This window comes from Amphibalanus amphitrite, unplaced genomic scaffold (assembly GCF_019059575.1).
Source record: "Amphibalanus amphitrite isolate SeventyFive unplaced genomic scaffold, NRLGWU_Aamphi_draft 000222F_arrow, whole genome shotgun sequence".
NCBI classification, from domain to species: domain Eukaryota; kingdom Metazoa; phylum Arthropoda; class Thecostraca; order Balanomorpha; family Balanidae; genus Amphibalanus; species Amphibalanus amphitrite.
In genome coordinates, this window is record NW_024881717.1 from 325157 (window position 1) to 346777 (window position 21621).

Sequence of the window (21621 nt, forward strand, 5' to 3'; positions counted from 1 at the left end):
GCAATATTATGCGTCTTCACGACCGGTATGATGCTTGCAGTCACACATCTGACCAGTCGGACGAATTTCGAACCGTTCACAGTCAGCGTTCCAAAAATTTCTCATTTGGGCTGAAGATGACACTCAAGAATAAGAATGGATAATTTTCCACTCTCACATTTGGGGTGGCTAGAATTTTCCACTCAGACACCAAAGAGAAATCTGAAGTTTGGGACACTGTTCACCAAAAGCGTACATTACTTAGTTTTTTTAGAAAAATATTAGGGTTGCACAGTGCGCTTGGGCTTTTGAGTCAATTTTTTTCCATGCGACACCAATATGCTTAATGATCATTTTCAGAGATGTTGGGGCTGCTGCTACAACCCCCTTTTGGGGTTCCTGCTACAACAACCCACTTCACTAAAGTTGCACTTGTGCTGTTCACAATTCCTCCCGACAACGCCCGATCCCGTCCGACCGCTTTCGAATCTCCGACTAGTCGGCGAGCAATCCACTCAGGGCTCGCTGATTTTTAACATCCGAACGGCCGTAAGTTATCGTCCAAAGTTTTATCTGCGTCAATATTTTGTGCATACTTGTGCGATTTTATGTGCACCGCCGGAGTCTCACCACTGAGAGGGTTGTGGGTCCCTACTATCTACTCTCTCCTCTCTCTGAAGAGTCGGGGGAGGGTTCGAGACCCGTTTTTTACATTTTTTAATGCCATCCTGACGTTTTTTTTTTGCAGAATAAAGTGGCCGAAATCTGGGGAGAAATCGAAAATTGGGGGGGGGGGGGGGGTTATGGCTACGAAGGTCAGTCCATGTCGCTGCCCAAGTGGCCCACCAGTCAAAATTCCTTAGCCGACGCCCTGTGTTACACATTTTAAAATAAATTAACGTCAAATATTTAATAAACTTTTATTTCTACGTCCGTGCTTAAAGGTTAGGATTGCCCTTATCCTGCGCTGTAATTTCAGAAAACAATTTCCTTCTTTGGTCGACGAGGAACGCCGCAAAAACGCGAGTAGTTCGTCTATACTTATTATAGGTCAATGTGTCAATGTCAATCATGTATTGTTAAGAAAATGTATGAAAAGGTAAACCCACGTGGAAAGGAATTCATCCGCATCCTCCGGATATTCATCCGGCAAAAGCCCTGATTTTTGGTTACACACGTGGCAATGCTAATCGAAGCTCCTGTCCATTCCATGTCGTAGACTATATATTCCGTGCCTGAGGGCATACTGTTTTTGGGATTGGTGGCCCTCCTGATGGATTCCCCGCATTTTGGCACAAAGATTTTCGATAGAGGACACCATTCTGCACCTCTCCACCAAAATTCAGCGAAATCGTAGGTGCCGTCGATCCCTGCTGAACCCCTGCTGAATCCCTGCTGAACCCCTGCTGAATCCCTGCTCACTTCCGTTCCATATCCATTGAGTATTGCATTTACCAAAGCATCCGTTCTTCCTTTGAGTATCCGATCTGTATGACGCTTTAGTGCAATGCCTCTCAAATGTATAAAAATATTTATCAATAAAGCAAAACATGTTTTCACATTTCAATCCGAAAATGGATGTTCTGCCCGAAATCAGAATGCTCGGTGAACACGAACTGAAGATTTTCCATGGCACTTGTAGAAAAACATTTATTGCGTAAAACGGTGAATTTGGTTTTTCTAGATAATACGATCTTTCCTATTATATTTAGACATCAGCGACGGTCAGCATGACCGCCAGTGTCTGCGCTTTCATTTGACATCAAAATTATTAGGATCCGATGAAAACTTGCTGAGATATCGTATTATGTCCGCTTCTGAGGCCGAGATAAAATACTGTGCTGTGCCCCTTTTTCATACCCGACGCTCTAAAAGAGGTACTGGTCACTTTATGCTACTTCAGCTTCCAGCAGACCGTAAGACACGGACGCCAGCGGTCTGCCTACCAGCAGCCGGTTAGCAAGTCGGCAGCGAGCGCCTCACCAGCCGACTCCATCCGCTGCGCGCTTACAAACTGCTGATGGCAGGGTTGGTGAAGTCTCCGCTGGTGACCTCTGTGACCAGCCGGCTGACCAGCGCAGCGCTGCCCGGCGCCGTCATCACCCCGTAGCCACCGTGACCGTAACAGTGGACCACCGTGAGGCCCGTGTCCAGGCGCTCCTTCTCTATGCGCACCGGGTCACGATGGGGTCGTAGACCGACCCACTCCTCCACAATCTGAAACAGAGCACCGCCGGTCGGTAAGCAGCGGACGGGTGTGACTCTGGGTATATGGCCTGACCGGCAGCCGGTCAGGCCATATCACGGTGGAGTCAAAAAGTCCCGCCCGCTGCCCAACAGCATCGGAGTCTTTCAGGGTTCAGCCTTAGGCCCCCTCCTCTACTGCGTCTTCGCCTACGACCTCAGTCAGTTTGCCGAGGGCGCAGTAGTAGTTCAATACGCAGACGACACACAAATTCTAGTAAGCGGCAAAAAATCACAAATTCAATCTGTCGTCACTCGTATGGAGGACACCTTGGCCTCTCTGGACCGTTGTTTTTTTTTGGGTTAGGCCCTTTCGGTCCAGTAAGACCATTTCAGAGCCGGAAGGATGATAGGATAAGGGGGAGACATTGGTCTGGGCAGGCACCCTAGTGAGTCGCCGGGGCTGAGCCCGTCCGAAGATAGGCCACCCAGCCCCAAGGCACTCACTGCACCCGGCTACGGGGTGCGCTCCCTCGGGAGCAGCGGTACCGCTCCAAGGGAAGCAGCCCGCATGAGATAAAGTTGCCTGTCCAGCCCGGAGGGGGTTGCGGTGTGGAGGAAAAGGATTTCAGTATCCTGAGGATGGAAACATGGAACGGGTGACCGTTGGTTCCGGGCCAACGGTTTAAAAGTCAACGCCGCTAAGACCCAGCTGATGCTGTTGGGCAGCCCCCAAAATCTTCGTACATTGCCTGAATTTATAGTAAAGTACCGCGATCACGAGCTATCCCCAGTTATCTCAGCCAAAAACCTCGGCATCATATTTGATCGTCACCTGACCTGGGGTGATCATATCAAAACGCTCACGAAACGCTGCTTTGGAGTTTTGGGTGGTCTCTCGCATCTCAGGGGGCACCTACCGCCCACTGTGATCTCCGTGCTGGTCAGCGCACTGGTCATATCCCAAATTCGATGCTGCATCGCAGTATATGTGTAAGTATTGGAGTTGTAGCGTGAAACTATCAGCTTTAATCTGGACGCTCTAAAGAAATGTTTTGGGAACTTGTGTTGAACTCGTAGATCTTAAGTTATTAAATGGATCATTAGTACTTCTATATTTTTTTCATTCATGTCGAAGCAAGTGTTTTCCCTAGTAATGGTTACTTTTAGTAATGTGTTTGGTTAGTAATGATTTTCTGCGAAAGGCAACGCTGAACGTCTGGGAGATCTTCCTGTTGTGGCGATGTGCGAGCCGGTTGTTCGCCATTGCGTTTGCGTTTTCGTTCGGTATTGCGCCGACATTGCGTTGGGCGGCCAAAGCGTGGACCGGACAACTGTGAACTGGCTGCGAGCGGAATGTGGTGAGCAGTCCGGGGCGGTGATCCTGTGGCCGGGCTTTGCTGTGGCCGGTGACTGGTGGCCGGCGTGGCGGCGCGCCGAGTTCGGCAGCGGGCTGATGGCGGCGGGCCAGCGGCACGGGCTGTGAGAGCCAATCGTTCGGTGAGCGGCTTACTGGAGCCGGGGCCGTGCTGGAGAGTGAGCTCGGCTGGATGGGAGCTCCGGTCAACGTGCTTTTGAAGCTCTGGTCTGGTCGAGCTTTTGTCTAGATACTGGACACGCCAGAACTCGCCTGGTTTCCAATACATCTGAGTGATTGAGTACTGGTCTGGGTTCCTGGTGGAGGCTTCAGCGTCAGGCTGCCCGCTGCGGAACGTCAGGCACCTGACGCCAGAGACGAGACGCTTACATATGGTGCTGGCACCAGACACAATCTCTCTCGGATACAAAAAATATTAAACTACGCAGCCAAAGTCATTTTCGGCCGAAAAAAGTATGACCTTGTTTCCGATTTGATGTGCCAGTTGCGCTGGCTCAGCGCGGAGAACCTCGTCACCTACCACTCCCTGTGCCTGTTGCAAAAAGTGCGGTGTTACGCCGAGCCGGAGGTGCTAGCACACAGTCTGGCCACCGTGGCGGAGGCGCGCGGCAGGACGCGCTCCTGCACGTGCCGCGATCCCGTACAGATGGGCAAACGCCGGTGCACCTGCCGAGCGCCGGCTGCCCTCAACTCGCTGCCACCGGATTTGTCCCGACTGCCCCCTGGAGCTTTCGGACGTCACTTGCGTACCCATCTGCTCGAGGAGCAAAACACTGTCTAGCCAGCATGACTGTTTATCTGCACGTGTGTTTCCCTTTCATCATCTTTTACGTTTTTTATCACCATCTGTTTTATTGACGACGGGCAGTAATAGCCACATGTGCACGTGGAATGTCCTGAATAAACTGTCTATTGTCTATTGTCTATTGTCAATGAAAAGTCTATGAGCGGCCGGCCGTGCGGATGCTTTTGCGAGGCTTATAGCTCAGCAACCACTTGACCGATTTACATGCAGTAATTTTTGTAGGGTAGCTTCATTCCTTCTACCAAGTATTGGACTATTCCCGATGCATGTGGGTGACCCCTTATGCACGTGCCACGTGCAAAACGAAGAGGTGTCAGTTTCGTAATAGTTGCAATATCTCGGTAACTACTTGGCCGATTGTGCTGAAAGTTGGCATGTAGATAGGCACCCACTAGACAATGCATATCCATGTGCCAGAGTTGGGGTGCTGCTGCACGTGCGCACGTGCAGGGGTCGATTCCGAATCGATCAAATTTGGTACACGGTTAGGGACCAGTTAGTAGGGTGCCGTGCACAAGTCAGTTGGGACCCATTTTGCACGTGCGCACGTGCAGGGTGCCGCTCCCAGATCTCGAGAACGGCTGGGCCGATTGTGCTCAAATTTGGCACATCGCTAGAGACCGGTTAGTAAGGTGCCGTGCACAAGTCAGTTGGAGGTACACTCGGGGGCAGATTGATGTTCTACAACTCTCTATCCACGGGTTCCTATGGCTCAGCATTGGCAGCAGCCGCACTGGCGGATCCAGGGGGGGGGCCACGGGGGCCATGGCCCCCCCCAAAGGCCTAAAGTGGCCTGTTTGGCCCCCCCAAAACGCCAGAAAAATTGCTAAGAAAATATACCTTGATGGAGGTTTTTAGCTACTTGGTGAAGTAAAGCTTTCCACAGCATAATATGGAAGCAATATAGTAGCAGTGAGGGTCAGTCAAAAGTTGCGCGAGCGGAGTCGACCTTAAAAAAAAAGACTGTTGTTGGCACGTCTTTATGGCGCGGCAGCTGGTAGTTGGCGGTGTTTCGCGTGGTGTGGCATCACTGGCGGATCTGGGGGGAGGGGGGGGGGGCACGGGAGCCTGAGGTGCCCCTGACAGGCCCGTGGTGCCCTTGCTAGGCCTGTGGTGCCCCTGGACCCTGGCAGGCCTGTGGTACAGTCCACAGCAGAAGTAATGTGGGGTTTCAGTCATGGGTATGTTCTGCTTCTGAAGCTTAGGAACGATTAGCCAGACTACAATGAAACTTTGAATGTAGCTTATATGTATCGTCACCCTTGCAGCTACAACTTTAGCTATTGACATCTTCTTTTCAATCACTTCGCATTAAACAATCGCCAGTCAAAGCCAACCGTTGAGTTTGGTAAAACCCTACATTACTTTAGCGGTGGGCTGTACCTCTGGCGGGCCTAGGGTGCCCCTGCTAGGCTGCTGATGCCCCTGGGACCTGACAGGACTGTGGTGCCCCTGACAAGCCTAAAGTGCCCCCAACAGGCCCATGATGCCCCCGACAGGCCCAAGGTGCCCCTGCGTGATGCCGTGATGCCTGCGAGGCCGGTGGTGCCCCCTGCGAGGCCGGTGGGGCCCCTGACAGGCCCATGGTGCCCCTGCTAGACCGGTGGTGCCCCTGGCAGGCCTGTGGTGCCCCTGCTAGGCCGCTGGTGCCCCTGGGCCCTGACAGGACTGTGGTGCCCCTGACAGGCCCAAGGTGCCCCTGCAAGGCCGGTGGTGCCCCTGTAAGGCCTGTGGTACCCCTGCTAGGCCTCTGGTGTCCCTGACAGGCCCATGGTGCCCCTGCGAGGCCGGCGGCGCCCCTGGCAGGTCTCTGGTGTCCCTGACAGACCTGGGGTGCCCCTGACAAGCCTGTGGGGCCCCTCACAGGCCCGTGGTGCCCTTGCTAGGCCTGTGGTGCCCCTGGCGGGCTGGTGGTGCCCCTACTAGGCCGGTGGTGCCCCTGACAGGCCTGTGGTGCCCCCGGGCACCAAGGGGGTCATGACCCATGTGGCCCCCCTTGGATCTGCCACTGATGCATAATATATTGATTTGTAAAGGCGTTATGGCTTATGCAATATGCAATTGCAGGCACTTGGTATCCCTCACTTATCCCTCATTGGGGCTCTGGCGGGCTCCTGAGGGCCCACGTCTATCTCCGGGAGCCCATAAAGACAGGCTCCTTTGGGTCCTTTCAGTACACTATAGCATAAGAGGTCTCCATGCGAGTCCTATACATACATCTGAGGGCGTACCCTAATGTCTGAGGTACCCAACTGCAGCTCCAATGGTCTCTTCTTACACTGGCGGATCCAGGGTACCCAACTGCAGCTCCAATGGTCTCTTCTTACACTGGCGGATCCAGGGAGGGGGCATTTAGGGCCATGCCCCCTTCCCAGAGGCCTAAAGTGGCCCGTTTTCCCCCTCCCCCAAACGATAATGAAACATAGTTCAATCAGGGCGTGGCCCAGGAGCCGAGTTAGACAGGGCTGTTTTACCACCTCCGGCCCGCAAAGGGACCCAAGCACTGACTCGAAGCGGGTTAAAGAGACCCTCCCACCTTCAAAAAAGTTAATGAATTGGCATGAAAGTGATGTCGCTAGGTTCAGAAAGGGCGAAAACGAATATCTACCAAATTTTATCGAAAAATATTCACCGGTTTTCAAGAGATTATACTTTTATTTTTGTTTACTTTTTGGGATATCCGCTGCTGTTCCTAGCGACTTTATTTGAAAGTGCGGCATTTGTTGCGCGCAAAGCAGCCTATACCACCGCATGCTACCAAACGTTTTAGTAAAATATTAAAAAATCATTAGATCTCCGCTGACGTCACACATTCAGAGGGGTATCCAAAAGCATTAGCCCCTCTGAATCAAAATGCTGCAATTTTGAAATTCAATATTTCCGATTTAAGGCATTTCTCGATGTTGTGAGTGCGTGCCGAAACCGGTAATTGTGAGCCAGGGACCCCATTTTGGCTATCTCAGCTCAAATCTAATGTTAAGGTGGGAGGGTCCCTTTAACTGGTCGATAAAAACAATGGTAAGTGTTAACAAAGTAATATAAAGGCATGGGTCGGGTGGGCTACCATTTATATATTTTTCTTATTAGTTAAAAAAAATTCATAGTGTCAGGGCTGTGACGAAAAATAAGTGGCCTAAATCCGATGAGAAAACAGGATTTGGGGGTACCCTAGGTTTGGCTCCTGCATGAGTTGCCCCCCCCCCCAAAACGCAAGCCTGGATCCGCCAGTGAGCAGCCGCCTGGTACCGGTAGACTGTGCCGCTTCACTTACTTGTCATGCGGCACAGCCTACCCACACCGTATGACACCGGTCTGAGTCGGTGGCTGGAAGGCGATGTGGGCCGCCTGTGACGTCAGCGCAGCGGTGAGGGCCGAGCCCGGAGGCATGGCTCGGGTCGGCGCGGCGCGGCGGCCGGCGAGGGCTGGGGAGTGAGACGGGGTGGGATCATGGACCATCACGCGGCTGAGCGAGTGTAGCTAACTTTCGCGTCTTAACCCTCGCATGTGTAGGGGGGGGGGGGGGTCGGATGGACCCCCCCCCCATGGTTTTTCGCGAATAACTCGCGTAAAAAGCGGCCGATCGCGACGAAACTTTCAGTACCCTCGCATTGATCAATTTTACACCTACCCTGAAAATTTCATGACCCTGACCCAAATGACCTTTGACCTGTGACCTCTTTTCCGAGACCATGTTTGGCCGGAATCGCGATTTCGCGTATGTCGGCTGGCACTAGCCGCGTGTTTGCAAGCTTTTCGTGGTTTCAAACGTTCAAACATGTGATTTGATGTAACTCCCGTGTGTGTCAAGGTCACCTGAAGGTCAGGTCAGGTCATTGACCTTTGGTGACCTCGGGTGACCTCGGGTCACTTTTTCGAGTTTTACATGTTTCTAGGCTAGTTTTTGGAGCTGAATTCGAATTTAGCAACCATTTGAACATTTACGAAGTAGTTTTGGTGACTTCGTAACATGCTACGAAGCTGTCAGAGGCGGTTGACACGTATTACGAATACCCGTCACGACGCCCACTGGATGACCTGACCTGACCTGACCCGACCTGGTCTAAATGCTTCAAGACATCATCTGTGATCAAAACTAACACGATATTCGTGATCAGCACCCCGAAAAACCCCTTAGCAGCCACACGACTTTACGACTTTCTAACAGGTCCCGATTTTCCCGACTTTGGGTCATTGACCTGACCTGGAAGGTCAACCAATGACCTAGGACCTTAAAATTGGGTATCATCGGCTTCCTCTCGTCACGGGCAACACGCTCGTTTTTTCCGCGAAGCTCTAGCTCGATCAGGGGCCAAACGGCAAGGGGGGGGTCCAACCGACCCCCCCCTACACATTAGAAGCTGGCAAACGCCGCACACATGCGAGGGTTAAGGCGCCAATCATTCTACCTAACAATTGCGCTAGAACAGTTGTTAAAGGTAGTGTGCCAGCTTTCCTGGACCGTATGGAGTTAATGGCCCAGATAAGGAGAACCGGATTTTTAGAACTTATCCATACCTTCAAAACTCATGGAAACGTCTTAACCCTATTCCTGGCGGGCTCCGCCGGGACAAGAAACTGGCGGGGGGGGGGGGCCGATTCGGCCCCCCCCCCCTGAGATCTCGAGAACGAAGCAAGATAGCGACAAACGGTAAACGGCATCGGATACGCACGGTCAAGATCTACAATTTTTACTAAGGTCATTTTCAGGTCAGGTCAAAGATGACGTCACAGGGGTCGAAAAAGTCAAAATGGCGGCGCTAGATATGGAGAGAGTTTTTCTCGAATAACTTTCGAATTAGTCAAGATAGGAACAAACTAAGGGCATCATCGTGTTCCTCTCGTCAATCCGCATCGAATGATATATATGTTGACCTCGCAAGGTCAAGGTCAAAGGTTGACCTCAGGTCACGTGACCTCGAGGTCATCATGTATATCATTCGATGCGTCTTGACGAGCTGAACACAATGAGACCATCCACGCGTCTGTATCTTGTTCCTGTACGGAGTTATTGGCCAAAAACCTTTGGTGACCTTTGATGACGTCACATGACCTCACAGCTGCCCAACAGCAAAACAGACCTCAAGGTAGTGAAGGTTGATCGTATATGAAGTCATGTATGGTATATGGGGCCATTCCGACCCGTTTTAGTGGTAAAAACAGGGAGTTGATTTTTCCCCCATTGACTTATAATGGGGAGGTCGCGAAACTGACCTGACCTTAGGTCACCGATATCAAAATTCCGAGATATACAAATTGCACATACTGGTACCCTAACTAAAGCCTGAAGAGAAGAAATTGATCGGTCAAAAACTCTAGCTCTGGCGTGATTGCAAACTTTTCTGAGGTAGGGTCACCAAACCGCCTCTGGTGACCTGACCTGAGGTCAGATCAACTCAAAATTTTCAGACATGTTGCGTAGAAGCCTTTTAGGAAAAGTCAGAAAATTTGAGCTTCCTAGCTCAACGCGTTTGGGAGAAATAACCAAAAAACCTCAGGGGGGGCTCCTGAGGCCCCCCCCCCCCGCCAGGAATAGGGTTAAATTCTTCAAATTTTGAGTACCCCAGTGCGAAATTCACTCCGACGGGTTGTCGGTCGTACCCCAACCACATTTCACACCACTATGAACAATAAATGCACACACTGAAATCGCTATTACCGATAGGCTCATCCAATCAAGTTTCGATAAACCCGTTCGTCATCATCTCCTGCGGTTTCGAACACGCCTGTTAGGTGGTGCGGTAGACCGCGCCCAAAGCCAGGGCCCCGGTAACGTGAGGTAGCCGAGTCGGGGCAGCGTGCGCTGACCCAAGCCGGGGCCGCGCGTCCTCCCGGTGTCATGTGATAGCCCGGGGAGGCGGTAGACCGCGCCCAAAGCCGCGGCCCCGGCTTGGGTCAGCGCACGCTGCCCCGACTCGGCTACCTAACGTTACCGGGGCCCTGGCTTTGGGCGCGGCTTCTGTTCATACTTTGTGGTGCGGTGGTGGTGCGTCGGGCCGCGCGCTCTGACTTCGGCCAAGAAAAATGCGTCAGCTGATCATTGTCATTTCTGCCACTTTCATGTGGTGAGATGGGGTCATAACTGTAGAGACGGCTGTTTCATTTCAATTATTTTACATAAAATAATATTTCAAACCATAAATTAATGTTCGACAGCCAAATTAAAGAAACAATACCAATACAGGCTTACAGTTTAAATTCGACATTGCGTTGTCTACGATTAGACAGCTGATAACTCATTCCCGTACGTCGTAACTCTATAATGACCTTTGCTTATTGTCACATGTGCGCCGCATTCGCGATTGTTGCCGACGCCTGTTTGCAGATCAGCCCACTACAGTTGTTATACATATCGTAAAACCGATAAACTTTTAGGCGAAAAAAGCACTATTTTAGGCCCATTTTTGATTTTTTTTTGCGATATTAGGTAAAAACAGAAGCTTCTTACCCTAGGAAAAATAAAATGGGAAATTATTGGAAGGTGGCACACTACCTTTAAAATGCCCTATGCCAAAGACAGCGCCTATCATCATGCTTGCCATGCGCATTACAACACACTTTAACGTGGCATTGGGGCAGCCAATAGAATTTATATCACACGTGCATCGAGTTGCGGAGCTGAATTGTTTATAACAGATAAGTATTAAGGCCTTGATTGAGCTCAATGGTGTCTATTATTTCACACCACAATCGTCCAGAGACGTGGGAACTGGGATTTATGAGTAGTGCCACAACGAGCGCCCCAATTCAAAGCGATTATTACTGTTGCTCTAATATGTGGTCCCAGCCACCAATAACAAACCGTTCCAACTAGGAGCCAAAAAGTCGGGCACTCAGGACGATTCGAACCGGGCTTCTCCAACCGGTCGCCCTACGACGCGAACGTTTATCCACTGAACTACCGAGACCAGTGACCACCCGCTGCCAGAACGCGCTGCCAGACCAGAAACGCGATCAAATCTCACAATACTGTCATTGGCGGTCAACGGGTGAATGTCATTTTGTTTTGTGCGGGTGGGGACTATTCTCGGTAGCTCAGCGGATGAACGCCCGTGTCGTGAGCTAACCGGGGGGAGAAGTCCGGTTCGAACCCTCCTAAGTGCCCGACTTTTTGTTCCTTGTTGGAACGGTTTGCTATTTGTGGCTGCGACCACATATTAGAGCAACAGTGATAATCGCTTTATTAAATTGGGACGTTGGCTGCGGCACTATACTCATTACCCCCAGTTCCCACGTCTCTGGATGATTGCCGTGCGAAACAATAGACACCAATCTGCTCAATCAAAGCCTTAATACTAATATGTTATACAAAATATAGCTCCGCACCTCGATCATCGATGCACGAGTGAAATATGTTCTATCGGCTGTCCCATTGCCACGCTTAACCCGCGCCCTGATGGGGGGGGGGCATTTTGGCCCCCCCTGTGGTTTTTCTTAAATAGCGAGAAAACGGCGGCGCGCAGCGCCGCCAAATTTTGGGTACCTTACCGGGCATCAATTTGACACCTTCACACAAAATTTCAAGTCACAGGTCACCTCAGGTCAGGAGTTATTGAGGTCAAACTGAGGTCATGTTCGAGCAAAAATGAGCAAAAAACATGACATCTTAAAACGCTCACCAATTCTACAGTTAACAAGCAATTTTAAAGTTCTTTATGTGGTTGTGTAGAGAAAAGACGGCGCTACAAAACTGCTATCTCGGATTTTCGAAATTTTGGGATTTTGACCCCTAAAAATAAAAAAAAAATGATTTTTCTAGAAAAACTAAAAAAAATTCCAAAAAATTTTCGAATTTCGAAAAAAACCGGAATATATGTGATAGTCCCTGCGCTCTTCGATATACATACCAAATTTTAGATCGATACCTCTTTTTTTGGCCAAGTTATAGCGAAAAAACTGTTAAAAATTGATGACGTCAAATTTTTGAACTCAATTTTTAGCAATTCTAGACCTCGTAGCGCAAAACGGAGACCACCATTGAACTCCCCGTGACGAACTGCATCGAATCGATACCCATTTTATGCAAAAATATCAACTTTGAAATTTGACCTAATTTGACCTGACCTTGACCTGACCTTGACCTGACCTTGACCAAAACGTGACCTAAGCTGGCCCTAAAGTCTGTCTGACACACATAATCGCATTTGTCATGTAAAATGGACCATAAAACATGTATCACACGACACTTTCATATTGTGACCCCCCCAGTGACCTGACCTCTGTGACCTGACCTGGTATCAGTGACCTCAAATAGCAAAATATGTGTTTGAAGAGCATTTCTCCATCGATGATTTTCAATGAAATGCATTTTACTCGATTTTACAACGCATTTCTTGAAATGCCTGTAAACGGTGAAAATTCGACCTTTGACCTGACCTGTGACGTCATCGGTTTGACCGAGGTCAATGAAATTGGGTCACAAGGTAGTTCCCCGCTGGGGCTATCCAACACCGTTTACCGCTTGTCGCTATGTTGCGTGGTTCTCGAGATCTGAGGGGGGGGGCAAAATGGCCCCCCCCCCCATCAGACCGCGTTGCTCGGCAGACCCCATCTGGGCGCGGGTTAAGTGCGTCGTAATACGCATAGCAAGTAAATGATAGGCGCTGTCTGGGGCATAGGGCATTTTAACAGATGCTTTAGCGCAACTGATAGGTAGAATAATTGGCGAATGGAGACGCGAAAGTTGACTACGCTCGCCAAGCCGCGCGATGGTCCATGCTTCCACCCCGCCTCACTCCCCATCCTTCGCCAGTCCGCGCCGACCCGAGCCATGCCTCCGGGCTGCCCTCAGCGCTGCGCTGACGTCACAGGCGGCCCACATCACCTTCCAGCCACCGACCTAGACCGGTGTCATACGGTGGGTAGGCTGTGCCGCTTGACAAGTAAGTGAAGCGGCACAGTCTACCGGTACCAGGCGGCTGCTGCCAATGCTGAGCCATAGGAACCCGGTGGATAAAGAGTTGTAGAACATCAATCTGCCCCCGAGTGTACCTCCTCGAAACTTCGCACGTGTAAGGCTCACTCTCTCGCTCGCTCCGTTAGTCGCCCCAAAAGGCGTTTTACTGGTTGCAATGCATCTCCATACTCCAAAATGATATGGCCATTAGACCATATGCCACTTGTCATGCTGGAAATAATTGGTTTCCAGTTATAAGCCACAGAATCACGTGCTTGTTTTCAGCATCCATTTCTACCCGGTGTGTAAAGCAAGCAATGCTTGACTTTGAGCTCATTTTTGTACTCAACGTTGTTATTAAGGTAAAATGAGACACATAACGTGAAAATTCAGACCATTTTACGCAAAATGAGGTCAAAAGAATGATTAAAGCAAGAAGTTGGTTCTGGGACTTCACCCTCGCCAAGCGAAGGCCTTTTCCATAATACGGACGGCGAAGGGGGTTGGTACGACCCCCTGGCGATTGGCTCCTATGGCACTTAGAAACGCCAAATTTACAGGATAGGTGGGTCCGTAGAAGAGCTCCTCGTCCCCGTGAAAATTTGGTGACTCTAAGTCAATATTTAGGGGGATTTTGGGGGGTAGAAGTGCAAAAACTTTGCTAAAACATGTCAAAAGTTTTTCGCTTATAACGTTTTACTTACATAGTAAAGATACCAGTGGCGGCGGATTCGATTTTGGCGTGGGGGGGGGGGTAAGATCCCAGACCGACATGATATCATAGGTGGATCAGAAAGACGGTTTCGAGACTGCTGGTACATACCCCACCCCTAAAAAGTCTCCAAAATCCGAAAACTCCTCGGATTTTTATTCCCTACGAACCTGTACCTACTGCTGAGCAGTTGAAAGCAAAAACACTTGTACCTAAGAGTTGTATTATAAGAAAACATATTTTTGTCGAGTTAGGGCGTTGCGGGAAAGTAATAACTATCAATTTCCCCTCCCTGGATCCGCCAATGTACGATGTAACGATTTTTGTATCGCTGTAGGTATTAGAATAAGCTCCAACGGGAAAAATTGTGGCTGATGGCATATCAGATGTTGAAGAACGGAACTGAACTCAAGGAGAAAGGTGAGCGCCATTTTTCAATGAGGTAATTCGGTACCATTTTCTCTTTCATTTTACACTCAACTCAACGTTCCCTTAAGAAGTATTTCTGAGACAGATATTAACTGAAGCTGTTGCTCATAGCCTGAGAAGACCGCTTACCATAAATTCAGAGACAAACGGTCGCAACAAAACCTATTGGGACAGTGATCCGCCAGCTGAACCCACCCCAAGGAAGTGGTTTGTAAACTAAGCTCACCGAGACGGAGTGTCTCGGTTTATAAAGCAGGCCTACAGCGAGGCTTAAATAAGGCCCAAACGCTCGTCGGGCTAGAGTGAGGGAACGGAGGGCTGAGGTAAGGGAGCGGCGGGCTAGGGCGAAGGAACGGAGGACTGGGACGATGAGCCAGAAGCTGTGAGTGGGCGTTATTTCATTAGGGCCTTAGGGTACGCTGACTGCGGTAAGGTCGATATTATCACACCGAATTTTGACACCACGTCTACTTAGGTACCTACCGGTTACTCGAGAATCGGCCGCCAGTGATATCTGCAAAGACGACGCAGTCAGGGCGCCTAAGGTGGCTTTAATTACAGTTTCACATGCCAAACGACCTGGGTACAGCCACTCTGTGGCCGAAACTATTAGGAGCAGACCTCAACGCAAAGTAAGACAAGGGTGAAGGTCCGTGCCATCTATAAGTGCCATTATAGACTTGGACCTCGTTGGCTTGACCCACTGGAAGGTGGTAGATATCGGACGCTGTGGGGCATATTCATTTTTCCAAAATGTTTTATATTTCGCTTTCGTGTTCAATGCTATTCTATAGCCAGCCTTTTCTATTAAACGTGGTTTGTTATTGTTCTGGAGTTCTAATCGTCGCGTTGTGTATTTATGTTAACTTCATTGTGCCTAATGTTTCAGTTAATATTTGAAAAGACCAGATTCTTTATGTGCCATCTCTACGTTACCGAGCCAAGCAAAGTCAATGGTTTGTCAGTATGTTACGTTCTTTGATCAGATCGATTCTTTAATATGATAAGCACATTCTTTACGTTACTGATCTTAACAAATTCTTTATTCCTTATGATCGTTCTCAGTTATCAATGATTGAAGATGCAGTGTCAAATTCACAGTTTATTCACTGCACTTTCCAAAAAACATTCAAGCACTCTCAAAGTCCACTTGTTCTCCTTTTCAAACTGAGTTCAACAACCTTTTCTACAAAATTAACACCGCGTGACATTTCACACGAAACCCGGTTTCGGGATCCTCCGAAACATCCCGGCCCTCCGCCATGACCTCTCAGGTCATCACAGGTCACTTGCTTTTTCTAGCCTTATAAGCTTCACGATAGGCCTCGTCATCAGCTTTCCTCTGGATCTAACCTCAGCGACCCGCACCCGCTGGTCTTCCCCTGGGAAAACTCTTATCACCCTCCCAAGCGGCCAGTGCCCCCTGGGCGTTGATGGGTCCATGACGAGAACTACGTCATCGACTTTATTTATTTATTTATTTTATTTATTTACCAAGATCGTCGACGGGATTCCCATTGAAAGACGAAGTCAATTCATAAAATCAAACACGCATAGGGTGAATAGGTCAAAAACGCCCCCATTAAGCGCGAAACCTTCTGACACTCAACCCAACTCAGATTACTCAAACCTTTGGGCACCATCATGTAGCTCATTCTTTTTACTACGCTTTGAGACCAAGAAAAGACACTTGCGTGTGGTATTTAACCCCCAAAAAAGGTTTCCGCATACCCTTACAAAAGGGCGTTTTGCCCCACACCCTGGGTAATACGCCCACACCCATGTGCAAAGCGCCCCCACCCCATCCATCAACAGAAAATGACGAACATGGCAGAACTTGACGTCATTCTGACGTCATTTGTGGTCAACCTATCATAGCCTTTGGAATAACATGTTGTTGCAATGTATAAAATGGATGCCCGGAGGAGTCCTGAAAGTTTGGTGACGATATCTGCAGTCGTTTAGGATATATCAGCAAAAAAGGACAGGGAGAGGCCTTTTCGGCCCCGACCTACACGGCGCTACCCTGCACTCTCACCACCGTGCAAAACGCCCCCCTTTCAGAAAACTGGGGGCGTCTTGCCCCATGCATCGAGTAGGCGTCTTTCCAAAAGTAAACAAAAGTAAAAGGTAAAAGCTGAATTGACTAGTCCGGATACGGCAGAGTAGCAATTGGTTCACATGAGCACATGATCATACTGAAGCAGCGTATAGTTTAACAGAACGACGAAAGTGATAGAAGCTACTGTTGAACATGTCTACAGTAGGATGTCTGTCCAGAAAACGGTTCAGTTGTCTTGGCAGCCTACCAAACAGTCCTTCCTTGACAGTGCTCACTCGAGCGAATGGTACGTTCAGCAGTACACTAGTTTGCTGTCTGGTTACACGACTGGGTACACAGAGTGAGAATGACTGCAGTAAAAACGATGATGAGATTCTACCTTTAAAAATGTTACGGATAAACATCACATCATGCTGAGTTCTCCGGGCAGCTACAGATACAAGATTAAAATGCCTCAGCAGGTCTCTGTAAGCTAGTGAATGACACTTGTCACGACAGTTGGAATTGAGCCACATTAGAAATTTGTGCTCGATCCGGCCTAAACGATCGGTATGCGTTTCGGCGGCGCCATTCCATATAACAGAAGAGTACTCGAGTATTGACCGCACGTGGGCATAGTATGAGGAGAGCACTGATGACACATTGAGATGTCCGCTCGGGTAAGCTTTCTGAAATGATCTGATCAGATAACCTAAGGCACGATTTCCTTTTTTTTTTTGCTGTCTGGTCAATATGTGGTCCGAAAGTCAGCTTGGAGTCGAGCATGACACCGAGATCTCGAATGATGTAAAGACGCTCAAGTGATTCCGTTCCTATCGAATAGTTTGCTACCAGTGGTTTGGTTTTCAGCGTCATTGTAAATGCCTTACATTTTGATGGATTTAAACTCAATTTCCATGTCTGTGACCACCGTCGAAGGTTTTCAATGTCGTTTTGCAGAGAATCAGCGTCGTTTTGGCAAGAGATTTTCCTGTATAGCTTGGCATCATCTGCGTATAAAAGCACCCGAGAGGACATCCCACGCGGCAGGTCATTTACGTAGAGCGCAAAGCACAGGGCGGAGATCACACCTCCCTCTGGTGTGCCCGACGTTACCCGACACCATTCCGAGCACCTGCCGTTTACAATGACGCGCTGTTTCCTGTTGTCAAGATAAGAGGAAAACCAATTTAGAGCCGGTCCGGATAGATGATATGAATTTTTGAGTTTGTGGACTAGGAGGGAGTGATTCACACTTTGAAAAGCGGCCGAAAAATCTGTATAAATACAGTCCGTCTGAGATTTTTCTTCAATGGATTCCCAGGCGGTGCTCAGAAGTGTTGCCAGGTTCGTCGCGCAAGATCTGCCCCGAACAAAACCGTGCTGTTCTGGTGCAATGACAGGTTCCACATGACGCATCAAACTAATATACACCACTTTTTCTAAGACTTTGCCGAAGAGGGGGATCAGTGATACAGACCGGTAGCACCTAGGATCCTTCGTGCTCCCCTTCTTAAAGATCGGCACGACATTAGCCCTTTTCCATAACTCAGGAAATACGCCTTGTCTTAAAGACATTCTACATATCTTCTCTAAGGGAACACACAGAACATCACGGCACTCGCGTATTATGCGGGCACTAATCCCGTCCGGTCCGCACGCCTTGTTGATCGGAATACTGTCTAGCACTGTCTTAACAATATCTCTAGTGCATTCGATGTTAACTAGCGGCGGTAAGTCGTAAGAAGGGCAGTCTGGGAACGCGGCGACCGCTTCGCTGGTGAATTTTGAGGCGAATGTGCTGTTCAGAGCATTGGCCTTGGCTTGGTCGTCTGTTATATGTACGTTATCAACTAAGAGCGCTGGCAGTCCTCCTCTGCCATTCTTAGTACTTTTCAAAAATGACCAAAATCATTTCGGGTTTGTTTTGAATTCGTCGGTGAGTCCAGTAAGGTAGTCGGTGTACCGTTTTCCTGCCAGATTCTTAAAACGTGCTCTTTTGTCTTTGAATGCCTGTGTCGTTTCCTGACAACGGTTCCTTTTTAATCTTCTATATGCCGTTTCTTTCTCGCGCAGCATAATCCTTAGTTCACGATCAAACCAGGGAGGAAAGTTCCTTTTGATCTCGACTACAGGTATACAGTCACGGATAGCCGCATTCAAAAGATCGTAGAATACATCTACAGCTGCGTCAACATGCAAGCCGTCTATGACATTCCATGGTATCAACTGCAGTGACCTGCGTAGTCTCGCAAAATCGGCCTGTTTGTAGTTGAATGCAATGCGTCTGGATGTGAGATTGACAGCAGGTCTAACACATTCAATAGCAAAAGTCACTTGTCTGTGATCAGACTCAAAGATACCATCCTGCGTGTCGGTATCGGTGACACACTGCCTGTTTGAAAGCACTAGATCAAGTGTGTTAGCACCTCGAGTTGGCTGGCATAGGTCCGACTTGGAGGTCCGGGACTGGTTGCGACCACTTGGTCCGTGGCTGCAGCGTTGGGAGGTACTCCATGATCCATCTCCTCCAGAAGAGCTGCGATAGCTGCTGCAGACGACGCCATCTTCTCTGATGAGTCGGCCCTGTGCCATCAGCAGAAGGCTCGATTTCGGTCCTGATGTGGCCCAGCAAGAAGTGAGCCGGCGTTAGCGGGGAGCCGTCCTGCGGATCTGTCGATACTGGGATCAGAGGCCTGGAGTTAATCATAGCTTCTGCCTGACAGAATGCTGTGTGGAGTTCTTCATCGGTCAGACTCGCACTTTGCATAGTTCTGTACAGATTCCGCTTTACAATCTTGACCATTGACTCGTAAGCGCCTCCGAAGTGAGGCGCTGCGGGCGGGTTGAAGTGCCATTTTAGGCCCTTCCCGCTGGAGTGCTTGAGGATCTTCTCTTTGTCCAGCGATCCGCACATCCTTTGTATTTCTTTGTCGGCGCGGACAAAGTTCCTGCCGTTATCAGACCATATTTCTTCCGGCACTCCTCTTCTCGCCGTAAAACGATTCAGTGCACACAGGAATGAGTCAGTGTCTAGCCCGTAAGCTATTTCCAGATGCACACACCGTGTTTGAAGACACGTGAACAGGCAGAGGTATCGTTTCATCCTTGATTTACCCCTTCCCTGCTGGGTCTCAAATGGACCAGCGAAGTCCACTGCTGCTTTTGCAAAGGCTCTGAAACATGGTTTGACCTGAGCTTCGAGCTTGGACGCCATCATCTGCTCTTCAGGCTTCTTTCTCCTTCGCCTGCACTCGGCACATTTGAAGACAAGCTTCTTGATTACCTGTCGTCCACTTACTACCCAAAAGCGCTGTCTCAGCTCTGCTAGCAAGTGTTCAGTTCCAAGCTGATGGTCACCAGCTTCATGGCACTCCCGGACTATGAGCTCGGTGACTGCCCCCTTCTTTGGTAGCAGCACTGGATGGCGTGTCTCGAAAGGCAGGTCCGCTCTCTGAAGTCTGCCACCGACTCGAAGAAGACCTTCTCCGTCCAGAAAAGGACAGAGTCGTCCAATTTTGCTGTCACGTGTCGCTCGCTTGATGTCATCAGCAGGCTGTTCCCGCTCTTTCAGCTCTCCGAGTTCCTTGCTGAAGGCGTTCTGTTGCTCGAATCGTAGCCAGAACTCTTCAGCTCGCTGCAGCTCTTCAACTTCCAGCTCAGGGACCGTTTCTCCGGAAACAGTTCTTGCCTTTTGCGTGTTTCCATCGCCAGCGCTCTCCTTCACGTTTCTCAGAAATCTGAAGACCCAGGCCGTTACTCTCTTCAGTCGAGACCAGCTTGAAAACCGCTCTGGGTTCAGTCGAGAGCTCTTCACAAACTGAAGTGAGCTGACAAGAGTTGCAGCACATTTTCTGTGTTCTTTCCGGAACTCTGTGCGATCAAAGTCCGCTGTCGAGACGAACTTCTGTTCTGGCCAGAAAGATTTGTCCTTCACGATGAATTCTGGTCCAGTCCACCACTCTTCGCTATGCTTCAACTCAGCTGCAGTGATACCTCTTGTCGGTAGATCAGCAGGGTTCTTCGATCCTGGGCAGTGCTGCCATTGTGACGGTTCTGTGTCTGCTCGTATCTCGGCCACTCTGTTGGCCACAAAAGTCTGGAACTTGCGCACCTCGTTTCGCAGCCAGCACAGAACGTCCAAGGCGTCACACCAGAAGTGGACCTCTCGAAGCGAGATTCTGAGCGCCTTGCATGCTTTTCTGGCCAGTCTGAGGCCCATGACAGCAGCGATGAGCTCTAGTCGGGGAACCGTCAGTCTCTTTTTGGTCGGGGCGACACGAGCTCTTGCCATGGCTAAGGTGGAGCAGCGCTCCCCCGTAGATACCTCTGTCACCACATACACCGCAGCAGCGTAAGCCTTCTCAGACGCATCTGAGAACACGTGCAGTTCTTGTTTCACAATCTCAGCTTCTTGGCCAAATCTGTGAAGGCATCGTGAGACTTCGATTTTCTCTAGTTCTTCTATACCATCAAACCAGTCTCTCCAGTGCTTCTTCATATCCTCCGGCATCTCTTCATCCCAGTCCAAGCCCATCTCCCACGTGACTTGGAACAAGATCTTCAACTTTATCAGATACGGAGCGAAGAAGCAGAGAGGATCGAAGATTGCAGCCATGCGGCGCAGGCAACTCCGCTTCGTGAAGCAGAATTCACCTTGATCGGCTGCGATCTTGATCGCGAACTTGTCGTCTCCTGTCAGCCACCTGACACCCAGCGTCTTCACCTGAGGCACGCCTTCCTGCTTCAGAGTCATCTGGAGCTCTGGCGCTCTTTGGCGCTCAGGAATTTTCATCAGAACCTGGCTGTTGTTGCTCATCCACTTGTGGATATTCATGCCGGCAGCCTTCATCAGCTCCTCCAGCTGCGTCTTGGCCTCCAGAGCTTCAGCCTCAGTCGGAAACGAGGTCAGCGCGTCGTCCATGTAAAAGTTCCTGAGAACGAGGTCTGCCGCTACGGGGTATGCAGCCGCATGCCTTCTGGCGTTCTCTTGGATGACAAGTTGAGTGCAGAACGGCGCTGCAGCATTCCCGAACAACCAGCGTCGGGACTCATAGATTGTTGGCTGACTGTCCTGTTTCATGTTACGCCACAGGATTCTGTGATACTTCCTGTCTCGCTCTACCAGGCCTACTTGCAGGAACATTTCACTGACATCTCCAACTAAGGCGACGGCGTGCTGACGAAAGCGGAGAAGAAC

The 21621-nt window shown here is 49.7% G+C and overlaps 1 protein-coding gene across 1 annotated transcript in view; it reads right to left on the minus strand.

Annotated features, from left to right (window-relative positions):
• Window positions 1-1464: 1464 nt before the first annotated feature.
• LOC122385546 (D-aspartate oxidase-like) overlaps window positions 1465-21621 on the minus strand; it is a 69716-nt gene continuing 49559 nt past the window's right edge. Inside the window, exon 4 of the mRNA XM_043373892.1 lies at window positions 1465-2196. Coding sequence (XP_043229827.1) covers window positions 1987-2196 — 210 coding nt within the window. The 3' untranslated portion in view covers window positions 1465-1986. The remainder of the gene's footprint in view (window positions 2197-21621) is intronic.